The sequence below is a fragment of the Sturnus vulgaris genome, chromosome 3 (assembly GCF_052056855.1).
Source record: "Sturnus vulgaris isolate bStuVul1 chromosome 3, bStuVul1.hap1, whole genome shotgun sequence".
Classification (NCBI taxonomy): Eukaryota; Metazoa; Chordata; class Aves; order Passeriformes; family Sturnidae; genus Sturnus; species Sturnus vulgaris.
Window position 1 is genome coordinate 113,218,154 of NC_142245.1, and position 15,340 is coordinate 113,233,493.

The window sequence follows — 15,340 nt, forward strand, 5'->3', positions numbered from 1 at the left end:
TTTACCCACTGAAGCTAATGAGATTTTAAAATCTGCTCCAGGGAGAGCTGTGGGACACCCCCAGTCAGTGACAGCTCTGTGAAGTTGGGGTTAACTCAGCAGCTGAATTTAAACCCTTGGATTGTGTCAAATGTGAGGCTGAAAGCCCAACCAGACCTGACTCAGATCACCCACTAATGATTCTACAGATGCCTTTTATTTCTGGGATGTTCTCTGGTGGAAAAGCCTTTGTTCCTTTAGGTCTCATTAGCAAAATTCCCCAATTTCCATCCTGCCTGCAGCATTCCTGTGCCTTGTTCCCTGTGCCTGCTGGTCACAAACCCACAGACACATTTCAGTTCCTGCTTCACCCTTCAAATGTGTTTGACCCCACATTTTTTTGTCCCTCTGAAGGATCTGACAATTGCAGGATTCCTGCACTTGGCCCTTGGTTCAGCAGGGACCGTAAAACCAAGGCTGGATCTGCTGGAGACTCCTGATACCTAAATAATTAATTAATTAGTAACTCAATTCCTTTAAAAATTAAGGGATAAGAGGAGGCAAGGAAACAATAGGTGAGGGAAATTATCCTTCTCTCCTGACCATCCAAATTTAAGTGACATGGCAAAGACCATGGTTTTAATTCTGCTTACAGTACTGACTCTACACATCCTCCCTGCTTGTGAAAAGGCTACTGCACAGCCTTGAAGCAATTTTTATCCTATTAAAGATGCTTTCCTGCACCCAGAAATTGGATTTGGTGTGTGTGAGGAGCAGGGGAGTGGAGGGATGGAGGATGAGGCAGGTTCTCCATTCAGATTTTGTTGAGGAGTAGTTACTATAAAAACCTCTGCAGGTGTGATCTTCAGGGCTTTCTCTGAACTCAGGCAGATTTTAAAATCCTTGGGCTTCTCTAATAATTGGCAGGGGATTTTTTTTGTCCCATACAAATTCTATCCTATTCAGGGACTGAGATCTGGGTGGGAATTGCAAAGTTATATTCCATCATTCCCACCTAGAAATGGAAGTGCCCTCGTGGCCAGAAGCCAGCTGCAGTTACCAACAGTGTTTATAATGTGCCTCAAAAACTTGTAAGGTTTTCAAATTGCAGAGACTTTTTTCCCCTGCTGCTCCCAGTAGATGCTGTTCAAGTCCCCACTGTCTCTAGAAACATCCTAATTTGCAGCCTACACATATTCACTGCTGGCCTGCACACATTTATTCCTAACATCATGTTTGAGCATAAATACATTTTCCTTTTTGTTGGTATTTTTCCCTGTGGTGTTTATGTAGAATAATCAAATTCTCCTTTTGGCTTTCTTTTTTTGCCAGGCTAAACAAGCCAAGGTATTTCATTTCTCCTTACAAGACAGCTCCTCCTGCCCAAATCTACCCTTCAGAATCTCTTACTTGAATTGAAATTACCCACAATTTACAAGTAGTTCAGGTAAAATCTTGCCAGGCCCAATATAAGAACGAGAACCCATCTCAGAGAGAATTACCTGATAATTTCTGGGCTTGCATTTAGCTTTTTCATGGCCATGTCACATTTGTGACTCTCCTGGGATGGACTAATAAACCTGAACCCTTCATCTCTGTCCTTTGCAGCAGCTGCCAGTCCACAGCAGAAATTCTCAGTGTTAGCCCCATCCTAGGCCTTCATTTTGTGCTCTTGAATTTCATCTTGGTTTTCTCACTCCAGTTCTTGAGATCTTTTGAGTTTTTCCTCTTTTATAGCCTGGTCCTGCTTTCTGTTAAAGGTGCCCTACAAACTTCTGAACACTCCTCCTTGTTCTGTCCTGAGGTCATTAATGAAAACTGGGATTAGGCTCAAGAATGACCCTTCAGGAATTTCAGTAGCAGCCCAGGAGTTGCCTGGGAATCTCTTGCCTTTAACCAATGCTTTCCCCACCTCAGGACTGCCAGAAAAATCCACAGTTTGGGATTTCCCATGTGCTTCTCTGGTTTGATCCCACCTCTAATGCAGAGATCCCACATTTCTGCAGTTTGAAAATCTGGAAAAGACATTTAATGGTGTAAAAACCCATCTGACCCTCTTTCTAAATACACATGCTAGAATCTAATGTACACATCAGTGATTTCAGGTCCTAAAAGTTCAGGGGATTTTAACTGCTGGTCAGTTTGCTGTGCTCCTGCTTGTTCTCCACATCCAGCTCACCTCACTCACACCAAACTTTGCCTCTCCCTGCAGGGTCAGCTTTCTGCACCCTCTCCAGTGTAAGCCAGAGGAAAAAAGGGAAAAGGGAGGAGTTTGGGGAGATGTCCCAAAAATCTAAGAAGAAATTACTGGGATGTTAAAATACTGTTGTACAATCCAGCATGTCTGTCCCTGGGAGAATCCTCCACAGGACAAGACCATGTGTGCTCAAAGTCTGGTCCTGCCTTGATTTTATTCACTGATTATTTAGCCTCATTTTATTTTTACTGTGGAGTTTCATGTCCCATCCTCAGTGGTTGTTCAGCCCCTCATTGCCAACAAGAGGATTTTTGGCTGGTGACTGAAGGCAACTTAAACCTGGGGAGAATTGTCCCCATTGAAGCCTTTAGGAGAGTCTTTAAAAGTGACTTAACCCACGTTGTTCTTTATTAACATCTTTAGTTTGGCCAACAGCAGTGTTTGTGCTCACAGGATGTGTGTCAAATCCCCTTTTGGGGTGGAAAATGCAACCCTACAGGAAAGACTTCATGGTAAAAATATCTTTCCTCTGGTTTAGCGTGGGCAGACAGCTCTGATCACAGGCAGAGAAGATCCCAAGCTAAAATCTGAAATAGTGCACACATCCCCCCCCCAAATTTATCCCAAGGCAGTCCAAGTGCTCATCCTTGGGCAGGAGACTGATTAATGTGGTGTTAGATCTCAGTGTCCCTGCTTTGGTGGCTTTCTTGGTGCCAGCATGTGACATCAGGCTCGGGATAATGACTGGAAGGAAGACTCATTTATTCCTGCATGGTGGGGGGCTTTTCAATCTCCCACACAAAGGCACAAGAGCCAGCCTCTGCAAGTTGGACAAATTCAACCTTGAAATGAGACAAGGTTTCCTGGCTGCCAGGAGAATTAAAGTTTGAAACCACTTGTGAGGGGAAACCGTGGAGTTGCCACAGCTTGGAGTTCAGACAAGACTTGCTGCCTGTGTGAAAAGGGTTTCTTTAATGCAGCTTTTTGGAGGAGTTCTGTGATTTGTGTGTGCAGGAGGTCAGTTGAAAGGAGTGGAGCAGTGCTGCCTGGCCTTGGTGGGTGAATTACTGGATGTGATTAAATGACCTTTTTGGTTTGGGTCACTGAGTTTCTATAATGAAAGGATTGGCTGCCACATGGAGAAGGCTGTGAGCTGGGAAGGAAATAAAAATGAATGCCTGTCCTACTGTCTTTCTGACTGTAAATAATCCAAGTGTTGCTCTTTAGCCTGTTTAAAACCTGCAGAAATGTTAATACCAAAATCCTTCCGTGGCAGGCAGGAGAAGACTTTGGTTCCAAGCCATTCCTTGTTCTTTAAGGATCTTTCTCTTCACAGGATTTGTCACTTTGCTCATCATCAGAGCCTGTTTTGTATTGATCCTCCTCAGGAAGGTGGTTGGAATGGAAAGGGCCTTCGACCACAGGGAAGGCAGCAGAATTCACTGCTGCAAGTGCTATTTTTAGGTCCCAGGAGAAATCTGAAGCAATGATTGTCATTATATTTTCATTCTCTTTGCCTTCAACAGCAAACCATAAAGGCTATATTCAAATTGCCTGTTTTAAAGATCTTCAGTAGAGTCCCAGAGTAACAGTGAGCTGAACTGCTCCATCAGATTTGGATTTCTAGGATTCACCATGGCTGAATACAGACAAAATTTAGGGACTTTAAATGCAGCCTGTGTTTTTCCAACACACCAACTGCTTTATTCCAAGGAGCTGCTCTCAAAATGTTCCTGCAGCTTTAACAGTGGCAGGTGAGATTTTCAGAACTTATTAAAAGAACTTTGCCACCATCGAAGCCAACAGAAAAACCCTCTCAGTGCTTTCATGGCAAAAGGATTAGACATCCTGGCACCTTGAATTCCCTTGGAGGGATAAAAGGGAATCATTTTCTCCATTCATGAGCACTGTTTTCTGCAGAATTCCTTTGGAAGGGTGGCTGGAAGAGGTGCTTCCCAACTGGCCAACTTCCACTGGTCTCAGCAGGTGCAGCACTGCCCACTCCAGGCACTGCCAGCAGTGTTAGATCCAAACTCCAAGCCAAGACTAAATTTTATGTCTTTCAGGGAAGAATTATATAAAAGGCAGTGGGAAGGGTTTTGTGCAGCATTGTTGGAATCATTTCAAACTAATCAGCAGTGGGTTGATTGAAAACACTGGGGTTTTAAGGACAAACCCTTCTTATTCCAGATATTCTGCAGTCAGGAACTGAAAGGAAACTCACTTTGATTTTTCATTGTCCATCAGCATAACAAACATAATAATGCTGGATTAGACCACGAGTTTCACTGACTAAAATTATTAATGAAGCAATTGTCTTTTCACACAAGGGTTCTCTGTGCTTATTATGGTTTTTGAGACCAGCCCTGCTTCCTGCAAACCTCGTGCTGCTCTGCTCATGGTGTGAAATCCATAATTTTGGGAGCTGGAAGGAGGCTGGGCAGGTCCGAGGAGCTCTCAGTCTATCAGTGGCTTTGTGTTTACAGTTCATTAGCCCATGTTTAAAAATACCACACTGCCAATTTATCTCACAGCTGGGTTCATGCACGTTTCGAGCTGATCACTTGCTGAACAAAATCTCCTTTTGCTTCAGCTTGCAGATTCCCTCGTGCCCTTGGAGATCAAGCCTGGTATTTCCTTGGCAACAGTTTCTGCTGTGCTGCATACTAAGGACAACAAGCATGTGCTGCAGGTACAGTCTAATGGGAAAGGGAGAAAAATATCCTTATTCTGGCTTTTGCTGCCATCCAGGACCCCAGCAACCCCTCCTGCAGCTCCTTCCCTCTGGAGCAGAGCCCTGGGCAGAGGCTTTGCCCTGGCATGTGCAGGTGAGGAATTACACCCAGAGCAAGGAGTGGGATGCAGATAAATCTCTGTGCCCTCTTTTCCTTGGCCATGTGCCTGGCTGAGATAAAAGGGGAAATGAGATAATTCCTGAAGAGAGGCTGCAGATCATCCTGCTGTCTTCCATGGTCAGTCAACCTCTCAGGATCAAGGCTTAGAGGAGAGAGATGACCTGGGACATCAAACTTGGGAGGTTGTACGTCTCTGTACCCTCCCTTCCTGCCACCCCCTGCAGGCTGGCACTGGAATTCCTGGCATGAGAGCTCTGCAGGTGGAGGTGATGCCCAGAGCCTGCTCAGACCCTGCTCCCCTTTCCCTCAGCTCCATGAGCCTGCAGGGCCTCACTGAACAACCCTTCCCACACTGGGCAGCAGAGCTGGCTGGGCCCAGGACACTCGGGAAGAGAGCCCAGTGTGGAAATGTCAGGGATGTGAAGGCTGGGTGAGGATTTCTGTCAGAGCACAGCAGACAGGCTGCCCTCCTCTTCCCAAGCTGCTTCCCTGGAAACCCTCAGCAGTGCTGGAAACATTGAAGTGTTGCAATGGAATTGTCTGAGGCTGCTGTTGTTCATTTACTCCCTTCTCCACTCATTCCTGCTGCCAAATAAACTTAGACCTGGGCTTAAAATGCCTGAGTCCTCATAAATAGCTGCAGCTAAGCCACATTCTCATTCCCTGAGTAGTTGCTTGCTGTGAATTTACCTGTTCCCCTACCTGTTGCATCCTTCAGAGTGGGATTTTTTTTTCCTTCTCATCCACCAGCTGCCTCCAAAACCTCCCCAACCTCCTGCCAGCAAGAAGAGGAAGCGGGTGAGTGATGATGTGCCCGAGTGCAAATCTTTGAAGCCTCTGCTGAGTGGCTCCATCCCTGTGGACCAGTTTGTGCAGACTCTGGAGAAGGTGAGGAATCTTCAGTGGCAGGTGGGATTCCAGCAGATTTCTGCACATCTCAGATCTGCTGCTTTGGTAGCAGAGAGAGGGGAAAAATCATTTTAGTGTAGCTTGAAATGGAGAAAGGCCAGTGAGTTCCCAAAGTGCTCCAGGGTGTCCCTGAACTTCAGAATAGAGGGAATTGTTCCCTGTGGAGCCGTGTCCTGCTGTGTGGGGTTCATGTCAGTGATCTCCTCCTGTTTCCCATGGAAGCAGAGATTTTGGGTGGGTGATTTGTGGATTCCACAAGATTTGTGAGAAGGTGACCAAGTGAAGAACAGATCCTGGAAATGTCTCCACTGGTGGAGGAGCCTCCTGAGGAAGCTGCACAAATTTGGTTGCTGTTCTGTGGAGTCATGTTCTCACCTGCAGGAGATAATTGGACATAATTGGCAGGGAAAAGGGCAGGATTGCAGACTTCCAGTGCCTAAAGGGGCTCCAGGAGAGCTGGAGAGGGACTGGGGACAAGGCATGGAGGGACAGGACACAGGGAATGGCTTCCCACTGCCAGAGGGCAGGCATGGATGGGATATTGGGAAGGAATTGTTCCCTGTGAGGGTGGGGAGGCCCTGGCACAGAGAAGCTGTGGCTGCCCCTGGATCCTGGAAGTGTCCCAGGTCAGGTTGGATGGGGCTTGGATCAACCTGAGATAGTGAGAGGTGTCCCTGTGACAGGGGGTGGCACTGGATGAGATTTAAGGTCCCTTGCTACCCAAAGCAATCTGTGATTCCATGGAATTCCCCTTCACCCCTGTGGCCTGATCTCTCCTCTCTCCCACTTTTCCTGGGCTGTGCTGATTTCCCTCTCTGTCCCTCTCCCACCCCAAACCCAGCACGGCTTCAGCGACGTGAAGGTGGAGGACACAGCCAAGGGCCACATTGTGCTGCTGCAGGAGGCAGAGACCCTCATCCAGCTGGAGGAGGACTCCACCCACATCATCTGTGACAATGATGAGCCCCTGAGGGTCAAACTGCGGGACCTGGTGCTCAAATTCCTGCAGAAATTTTAGCTCGTGGACATCAGGAGGCTCTGCAAGGAGAGAGCCTGGAGCAGCAGAACTTGGAGCTGTCCAAGGACAGAGAGAGAGAGAATTCTGTAATTCAGACAGACCAGAAACCTTCCCCTTCATGGAGGAGCAAGGGAGTATTTTTAATATCTATTTTTTAAATCTTATTTTTAACTTGTTTTGGAATACTTTGGAGGAGATTCCTGTTGTGTAAAATTGGGAGCTGGGAATCTTACAGGAAATAGGAACTGCAGAGTAAATAACTGGAGTGTTTATTTACAACATCAGGGTGAACTGCTGCTCCTCTGTGTCCCTCAGCAGTGTCTGCCCCAGTCCTTCACCTGCCAGAACTCTGCAGGAATATTGAAACAATGGCCTTTTTCCTCCCACTGCTGCTTCCCAGTCCCCAGAGCCCATTCCCTGCCTCTCTTCCCTGCCTGGTGTTCACAAGGAGGGGAGAGCTGGTGAGGCAGAAATTGTACAAATAAAAATGGGAAAAGGGGGTCTGGTGGACATGGAGGATAGTGGGAAGAGCCTGGCCATTCCCTGCACAAGCAGAGGCACTTTGGAAAAGCTTTATCCCTTAGGAATTCAAGTGTTTATTGATGCTGCAGCCTCACCTGTTACACCCAGATCCATCCCTGGAGTTCCAGGCCCTTCCCTGCTTCCTCCTGGGTTCCTCCATCAGCAGTGGAGGAAACAGCTCAGGAAGACACTTAGGGAAGTCCATAAAGTAGGAGAATTCCTAATGCTCATAAAAAACCTTTCAAGATTTAAGTGCCTCTTGTTTCTACCTTCCAAAAAATTCGTCCTTGCAGCTCCCCCATCCCAAATCCTGGGTGGAATTCTGAGTAATTTATCCAAAGCCATCAGTACTGCAGACCTGGGGAGGCTTTTCCCTCCCCAAATCACGTATTTGGGGCCTCACCTCAGTCAATAATATTGCTTTTAAAGGCGACCCATTTCTCAGATTTACTGCTGTTCATTTTTTATTGGACTGTTTTGTATTTATTTGGTGTTAAAAAATAAAAAAGCAGAGTGAGACTGCCCAGGAGGGAGCACATCCCGTGGTTTATAAAAGCCTCTCCATGTCCATTCCACATCCTTGTCCTGACACCTTTGGGAAATAAAGCTGCTCCTCCAGTTCATCCTTCTGGGGAGATGGAGGCAGTGGAAGCAGCTCTGTAATAAAATCTCTTTGCCACTGCAGTGTCCCCATCCCATTTCACTGCCATGAAGGATTTCTGTTGGGTTGGGTGTGCAGATCCCAGCACCCACACCTTTATTCTGTGTGTGCCACAGGTGAGGAGTGGTGTCAGCAACATGAAAAGCTTGGGGCAGTGGAATTAAATCCTCATCAGGGTTTACAGGTTTGCTGCTTTAGCATCACTTAACCAGAGTAAAAGAACTGGGATAATTCCACTTTAAGAAACTCCAAAGGGATTGTTCCTAACCCAGAGAGATCATGGAATAAACTCATCTTTCTGCTGGTTACCTCAGCTCCAGCACTGATCCCACTGCTCCAGTCCCTTCCTTTTCACATTCCCAAGGCTTTCCCACCTCCTCAGGGGGAGAAAGTAAAAATTAAAAGCTTTGACATTTTTCTTCCTGTCATTTTGAGCAGGAAAACTTCTTGTTGTTCCATCAGTCCAGCAGCTGAGAGTGGATTGGTTTTGTTATATTCAGGTTGTGCCTGCTGGAAAAACAAACATTCTGGGAGGGGAATTCTTTAATGAGAAACCCTAATTAAAGTGGAAAAAGAAATGCTTGTTCCTTCTGCATAGAGAGAGAAAAACAAACAGCATTTCTTTGGGCTGGCTCAGTCCTGCAGAGGGAACTGTGGCAGCCCAGGGAGGAGATTACCATGGATGCAATCCAGGTTTTATCCAGAAGTTCCCAATTTAATGGCCAAAGAACAGCAAAGGTTCCTGGTTTCACTCTCCTTCTTCCAGAAGGGAAAATAAATCCCTTGGCCCCCATGTGGGTTCCTTGTGCTGTGGCCATTCCCTGGATCCCACATCCCTCCCTGAGCTGCTGCAGCCTCTCTCCACTGCTCCCCTCATTAAACACAATTAATGGGGGGTGTGGCAAGTGATTAATTACCAGTGACTTCCCAACCTTGTGCTCCCACAGGAATAATGGAGAGGAAAGGTAAAAATCAGATTTCTGCTCTTGGATGGCTTTTATGGAACAGCTGTTCCTGGGTAGAGTTTATTGTGTTTTCTCTCCATTAACGTGAGACCCAATGAAAACACAAACCAGGTCAGTTAATGCCAGGTCCCTGCCCAGACTCAGTCACTGGCACTGGGGTCTGTCACCACTGGGAGGAGCAGAGGGAAACTGGAAACTGCCCCAGCAGCAGCTCAGCCTTGGGGAGGAGTGGGAATGAGAGCAGAGGGGTTTGGGATTGGCTGCACATCATGGCCTGGGCAGGCTCCTGGTGGGAAAGGTGGGATCTGATGGGTCACAGGTGAGCTGTCACCTGGGGATCCATTGACAGTGACCCCAATTCCTCAAGGATCCATGGACTGTGACCCCAATTCCTCAAGGATCCATGAATTGTGAGTTCATCCCTCAAGGATCCATGGACTGTGAGTTCATCCCTCAAGGATCCATGGACTGTGACCCCAATTCCTCAAGGATCCATGGACTGTGACCCCATCCCTCAAGGATCCATGGACTGTGACCTCAATCCCTTGAAGACCATGAAGGGGACAGGTCCTCCCTGAAGGACCCATCAGCTGGGACCAGTTACCTGGGAAGGGGTGGCAGCAGGTCCTTTCCTGGGTCCAGCAGGAGCTGGTGGCTTTTATGGCACTGCCATAAATTCATAATACCAGTGAAATTGTTATTTATCAAGGAGTGCATCATCCAAAAAGGGAAAATCAAGGGCACTTTGTAGTGCAGAGGAGTGGAGTGTAAAGCACTTCACCCTGCCCTCCTGGGAGCAGGGAATGAATGAATGAATGATTAACAGGATTGATCACCTCTGTTTCCTTGTCCCAGGGTACAAACCCTAACACAGAGAAATGGAACCAGAGCTCTGGCTCCCCTCACCAAACACAGCAGTTACAGCAGGAAAAAATATTGATCAGGAGATTTTTATCTCAGGAAAAGCCTCAGGAGAAAATCAGCTCCAGCTGAGTCCATGCCCACAGTGCTGCTGGGCTCGTTTGAGAGGCAGATCCCAAAGCAGCATCCACTGCTGCTGCCAGGGGCATCCTGCAGTGAGGAATTCTGTGCCCTGCCCTGCCAGTGATGGCCCTGCCCCCCTGTCCTATTTTGGGGAGAGATCACAGGCTTTGGGAGGCTGAGCATCCACCAGAACCAAAATCCTTTGGGGTTTCTCTGAAACCTCTCCTGCAAACAAACCCAAGCACAAACCAAGCCTTACTCCAAGGCAGAAGGGAAAAGAAAGGACACAATTCCCAGTGGGAGCAGCAGCAAGGGCAGGAAACACACAGGTGAAAAGTGACAACAGAGGTAAAAAGTGACCATGGAGGAAGCAGCTGCTCAGGAGAGAGGGCAAAAAACAAAAGCAGGAAGGAAGAGAAGAAATCCAGCCACATGCAGGAAATCCTGGGGGATTCCCAGGCCAGCATGAAGGACATCCCATGGTGGAGGAGATCCCATGGTAGAGGGGATCCCATGGTGGAGGGGATCCCATGGTGGAGGAGATCCCATGGCCCAGCTGGCTCCATTCCTCCCTTCTTCTCCTCCCTGCAGGTTTGAAGCTGGGGATCTGCTTACAAACCTCGTGGATCCCTTTGGTTTTTCCAGCTCAGCCTCCTGCACAGGAGAGGGACCAGGAGCATCCTGAGCCAGCCATGCCACAGGAACTGTCCCCAAAGGTTCTTGGCTCTGGATCCCCAGCAGGGATGGGCAGGTTTCATTGCCCACAAACATCCACACAAGCAGCAGCCCCAGAGCTGCTGGGACATCCCTGGAAGCCACTCAGGGTCCAACCCCTCCCTGGGGCTCTCCTGGCCCAGCCCTGAGCTCACCAGGGACAGGATGGGGTTTGGTTCCAGGCACTGCCATCCTTGAGGAGCTTCCAGCATTCCACACCAGCTCACCTGCACAGTGGGAACAGAGGCTCAGGACATGCCTGGTTTTGGTTTTGGGGTGTCCCAGGGCCAGGAGCAGCAACAGCCCCATCCTGGTCCAACCCCTCTCCCAACCCCAGCAAAGAGGCACCGAGACACTCCCAAGTTAAACTCTCCATTTATTGGAACCTTTTACAAAAAACTCAACATTGTGCTCGTGTCGAAGGAGTGTTCCTTGTCTCTCAGTTCCTGTTGGATTTGAAATCCTGGTGCTCAGGGCACCGTGGGCACAAGGGGAGGGCAGGGGCCGTGTGACACGACCTCACTCGTTCTATTTACAGCGGGAAAGGCCTCGCTCCGTGCCCGGGGGAAGCAGCAGAAATTCTGCAATGGGGGGAAAAGCTGCCAAGAGCCCCTTCCCAGCTCCTCGGGGCTGGCGTGGTGGAGGCCCCAGGAGCTGGGATGGATCGTACAACCAAACCTGAGCTTCGGAGTGAGCCTGGGATGCCCCGAAAATCCCGGGAGAACGATGGGTGGTAGCAGGGAAGGATGTTTGGGATGGTGGCACGGGCAGGAGCACTCTCTGGAAAAGCCCCTCTCCTGTCTGGTGGAGGGGCCTCAGGACAGCTCAGGTCCTGGTGTGTCTCAGGAATAGAAAGCTGGGCTGTGAATCCCAATCCTGAACTCCAGGGAGTTTGGTGATGTTTGGGATGAGCAGGAGGGGCAGCAGCAGCCCTGTGGGTGGGGAAGATGTTCCTGCTGGCATTTCATTTTCTCACAGAATCCCACCCCTCCCAACGCTGCTGCTGCCCAGGTATCTCCCTTTATGAGCCTTTTTACCCTTTCACCCCCAAATCCTTCCCCTTTAGGGGCGCTCAGAAAGGAGGAATTTATCCCACGACAGGCAGAGAGATTCCACTGCACATCTGTCCCTGCTCCAGCACAATGGACAGGGGGATCCTCCTAACAAAAAAAAAAAAAAAAAAAAAAAAACCAGCTTGGGAAAAAGGCCAAAGATCCAGGGAGGAAGAACAGTTGGGTTTGTTCTGCTGATCCCTGATCTCAACTGGCCTTGAATCTAAACACAGCAGGGGAAAGCAGAATTCCCAGTCTGGGGCTCCCACACCCTGAGCATCCAACCATTCAGCAATGCCAGCACTTCCCATCCCACCCGTGTTCCCCCAGGCTCTCACTGGAATTTCCCTTTGGATTTTGGGAAGCCTGAGGGCTGTGAGCAATGCCTGTGCTTGGATAAAGTGCAGTCCATGGCCACATCACTCCGTGCTCTGGGAGGGCTGGGAAGGCAGAGCTGACCCCGGGCCTGGGCTCTACCTGAGCCACAGCATCATTACTAATGAACCCCCTCTAATGAGGGTGAAATTAAAGCCGAGGAAGAGGAGCTCAGGCCCCTCGGGAATGCTGGAGCTGACACAGCTCCTGATAAGTGCCACATTTCCACTCTGTGCAGGGAAAAGAATCCTTCCAGGTGTGCCAGGGCCTCTCCTGTGGAATTTTTAAGGAGACTGTAACACGTGCTGCATTTTGGGCATCTGATATTAAAGCAAAAAGGGAATGGAAAGGAAAAAAAACATAGGAAAAGATTCCTTGATCTGTGTTTTGCTGTGGTCAGTGCTGCTGGTGAAGGCACAAGCCATGGGCTCTGCTGGGAACAGGCTGCTCCTTCCCTCCCCTTCCCCCAAGGAAGTGTCAGTGCTGATGGGAAAACGTGGGGAGAGGAGTTTGGAGAGGCCCCAAAACGTGATGCAGGAGGAGCATGGACAGGACTGACCTTGAGAATGAGCCCAGGAGCTGCTGCTGGACCATCCCTGCTCCCACACACCAGAGACACACCAGGGGTGACATCCAGAAAATCCAGGGACATCGAAGTGACCACACAAGTGTCACCTTCCCACCTCACAAACATCTGGGATGTGCTGAGGGAGAACATCACACGAGGTGTGCCCTTCCCTCCTGAAGCAGGATGGAGCAGCAGCTGAGCTCAGGGGGTCACAGATGTGACAGCATTTTGCTTTGAGGGACAGGAACCAGCTCCAAATCCACGCTGTGAATGTGATCCCAGCAGCATCACACACTGGAAAGCTCCTGCTGGGATTAAGCCTCAGACACAGCCCAAAGCCAGGGCGTGAGGCTGGGCTGGGTTAAGGCAGAGCAGGAATTGCAGCTCTGGCACACCCAGGCTGGGCTGAGCACCGAGAAGGGCCAGAGCCTCCAGCAGCCTGGAGCACCCCCAGCCATGGCTCTGCTGCTGCTGCTGGATCTTCCCTAAGCCCCAAACACACTCCTTGCCTTGAGAGGATCAGCAGGACAAGGTGGGAAAAGACAGAGACAGCAGCAACTGAACCCCCTGGGCTGCAGGGGAACAGCACCAGGCCAGAGCTGGGGCCAGGAAGGATCATCCAGGCCAACCCTGCCCCTCTCCAGGGGCTCAGGGTGGGGAGCAGAGCAGAGCAGAGAAAAAGGGCTCCTCACCAGGTGACACCTGAGAGGCCTCAGTAGTAGCCACAGGGCAAGAGAAGCCAGGATCTGGTGGGTGGGAAGGGCTGTGCCATGGGAGGAAGGATGGGGAGGGACAGCAGTGGTGACAGGAGCTGCCCTGATGCTGCACCCAAACACCTCCAACCTGGCCTTGCTTAGGTCCCCTGGGATGGGCTGAAGGGTCCAGAGGGGGAAATGGGGTGGGGAGAGGGGAGGGAAAAGAAAAGAAAACAAAAAAGCGCCTCAGGCGGCAAATCTAAAACACTTTCATTTTAAATAACAATAATTATAATTAAAAAGAACGGCTGCCCTTGGCTAGCGAAGGGGCAGAGCCAGTGGCCAGCGAGCCATTCCTCAGTGTACGATCCGTGGGAGTGTCCCACTCCACATGGGAGTGTCCTTACAGGAGCCATGGGATCCCATTCCCTGTGTGGGTGAGCCCTGGGGGAGCTCAGGGAAGGAGGGAAGTGCCCGTCCCAGTCCTGTTTGCCGGCGGAGTCCACAGCAAACAACACTCACAGCCCCACAAAGCAGCCCCGTGCCAGCCTCTCCTGCCAGCTGGGAGTGTCCAGCTGCTCCCACTCTGCTCCCACTCTGCTCCCACTCTGCTCCCATTCCTAGATGAACTTGAAGCATTTGGTCTTGTCGTGGGGCAGGCGGGTCTTGAAGAGAACGGAGTCGACGCGGAACTGGGTGTAGAGCAGGGGCATGTACCCGTACACCTTCACAAAGAAATTGATGCACTTGTGCCGCTCGTGGAAGTGGGAATCGTCGTGGGACAGCGCCTGGGGACAGCCAGGACAGCGGAAGGTCCAGCGGGAGGTGACCTGCAGCAGGGACAGAGGTGTCAGTGCCAGCCTGGGGCACTGCCAGGGGGCTCGGATACAGAGGATTCTCAGCATGGATTGAGCTGGAAGGGAGCTAAAGCTCACTCAGTGCCACCCCCTGCCATGGGCAGGGACACCTCCCACCATCCCAGGTTGATCCAGCCTGGCCTTGGACACTGCCAGGGATCCAGGGGCAGCCACAGCTTCTCTGGGCACCCTGTGCCAGGCCTCACCACCCTCCCAGCTAGGAATTCCCTCCCACTATCCCACCCATCCCTGCCCTCTGGCAGTGGGAAGCCATTCCCTGTGGCCTGTCACTCTATGTCTTGTCCCAGTCCCTCTCCAGCTCTCCTGGAGCCCCTTTAGGCTCTGGAAGGGGCTCTGAGCTCTCCCTGGATCCTTCTCTTCTCCAGGTGAACTCCCCCAGCTCTCCCAGCCTGGCCCCAGAGCAGAGATCATCTGTGCCATGGGCAGGGAATGTCTCAGCAGACAGGAACTGAGTCTGGTTTAGCCCTGCAATGTCAAACCTCAATTCACCTGCTCTGTGGCAGGGATTTGGCTGATTCCAAAGGCTGAGCTTTCCACCGGAGATGGATTTCCCTGGAGCAGGCACCACTCACTTCCCAACCACAGCTTGTCCAGCAATGCCAACCCCGGGACAAGCCCGGGGTTGCTTTACCTTGATGGGAGGTTTCCTGGTCAGGTGGGACACGAGGAAGTTCATGGCGATGTCCTCGCAGTTGATGTACTCGTCCACCATGTCCCGGATGGCCTGGGGCATCACGTAGGAGTACAGGTATGCGTAGTACTGCAACGGGGACAGGCACAGCAAAGCTCTCCAGGTGCTCCACAGGGCACAGCAACACATTTGGGACATTTGGGACGTGTCTGACTCAAAACTCAGGGATCCCAGTGGTGACATTCCCCATAATGGAGTTAATCCCAAGATCTGCTGTAGCCACAGCAGCAGCAACTCTCCCACAGCCACCACCCGGTCCTGGAACCACAGAAACCGA

The 15,340-nt window shown here is 50.3% G+C and overlaps 2 protein-coding genes across 8 annotated transcripts in view; one reads left to right on the forward strand and one right to left on the reverse strand.

The window, feature by feature from the left end:
- Positions 1 to 8,004, forward strand: part of INTS9 (integrator complex subunit 9) — a 59,756-nt gene extending 51,752 nt beyond the window's left edge. Inside the window, exons 15-17 of the mRNA XM_014886490.2 lie at positions 4,770 to 4,868; positions 5,782 to 5,919; positions 6,782 to 8,004. Coding sequence (XP_014741976.1) covers positions 4,770 to 4,868; positions 5,782 to 5,919; positions 6,782 to 6,958 — 414 coding nt within the window. The 3' untranslated portion in view covers positions 6,959 to 8,004. The remainder of the gene's footprint in view (positions 1 to 4,769; positions 4,869 to 5,781; positions 5,920 to 6,781) is intronic.
- Positions 8,005 to 11,162: 3,158 nt separating this feature from the next.
- The window catches only part of EXTL3 (exostosin like glycosyltransferase 3), a 134,157-nt gene continuing 129,979 nt past the window's right edge, over positions 11,163 to 15,340 (reverse strand). For all 7 annotated transcript variants that reach the window (XM_088162583.1, XM_088162586.1, XM_088162581.1 and 4 more), the window contains 2 exons: positions 15,004 to 15,132; positions 11,163 to 14,324 (listed from right to left, as the gene is read on the reverse strand). In XM_088162583.1, the coding sequence (XP_088018709.1) occupies positions 14,115 to 14,324; positions 15,004 to 15,132 (339 nt within the window). In that variant the 3' untranslated portion in view covers positions 11,163 to 14,114. The remainder of the gene's footprint in view (positions 14,325 to 15,003; positions 15,133 to 15,340) is intronic.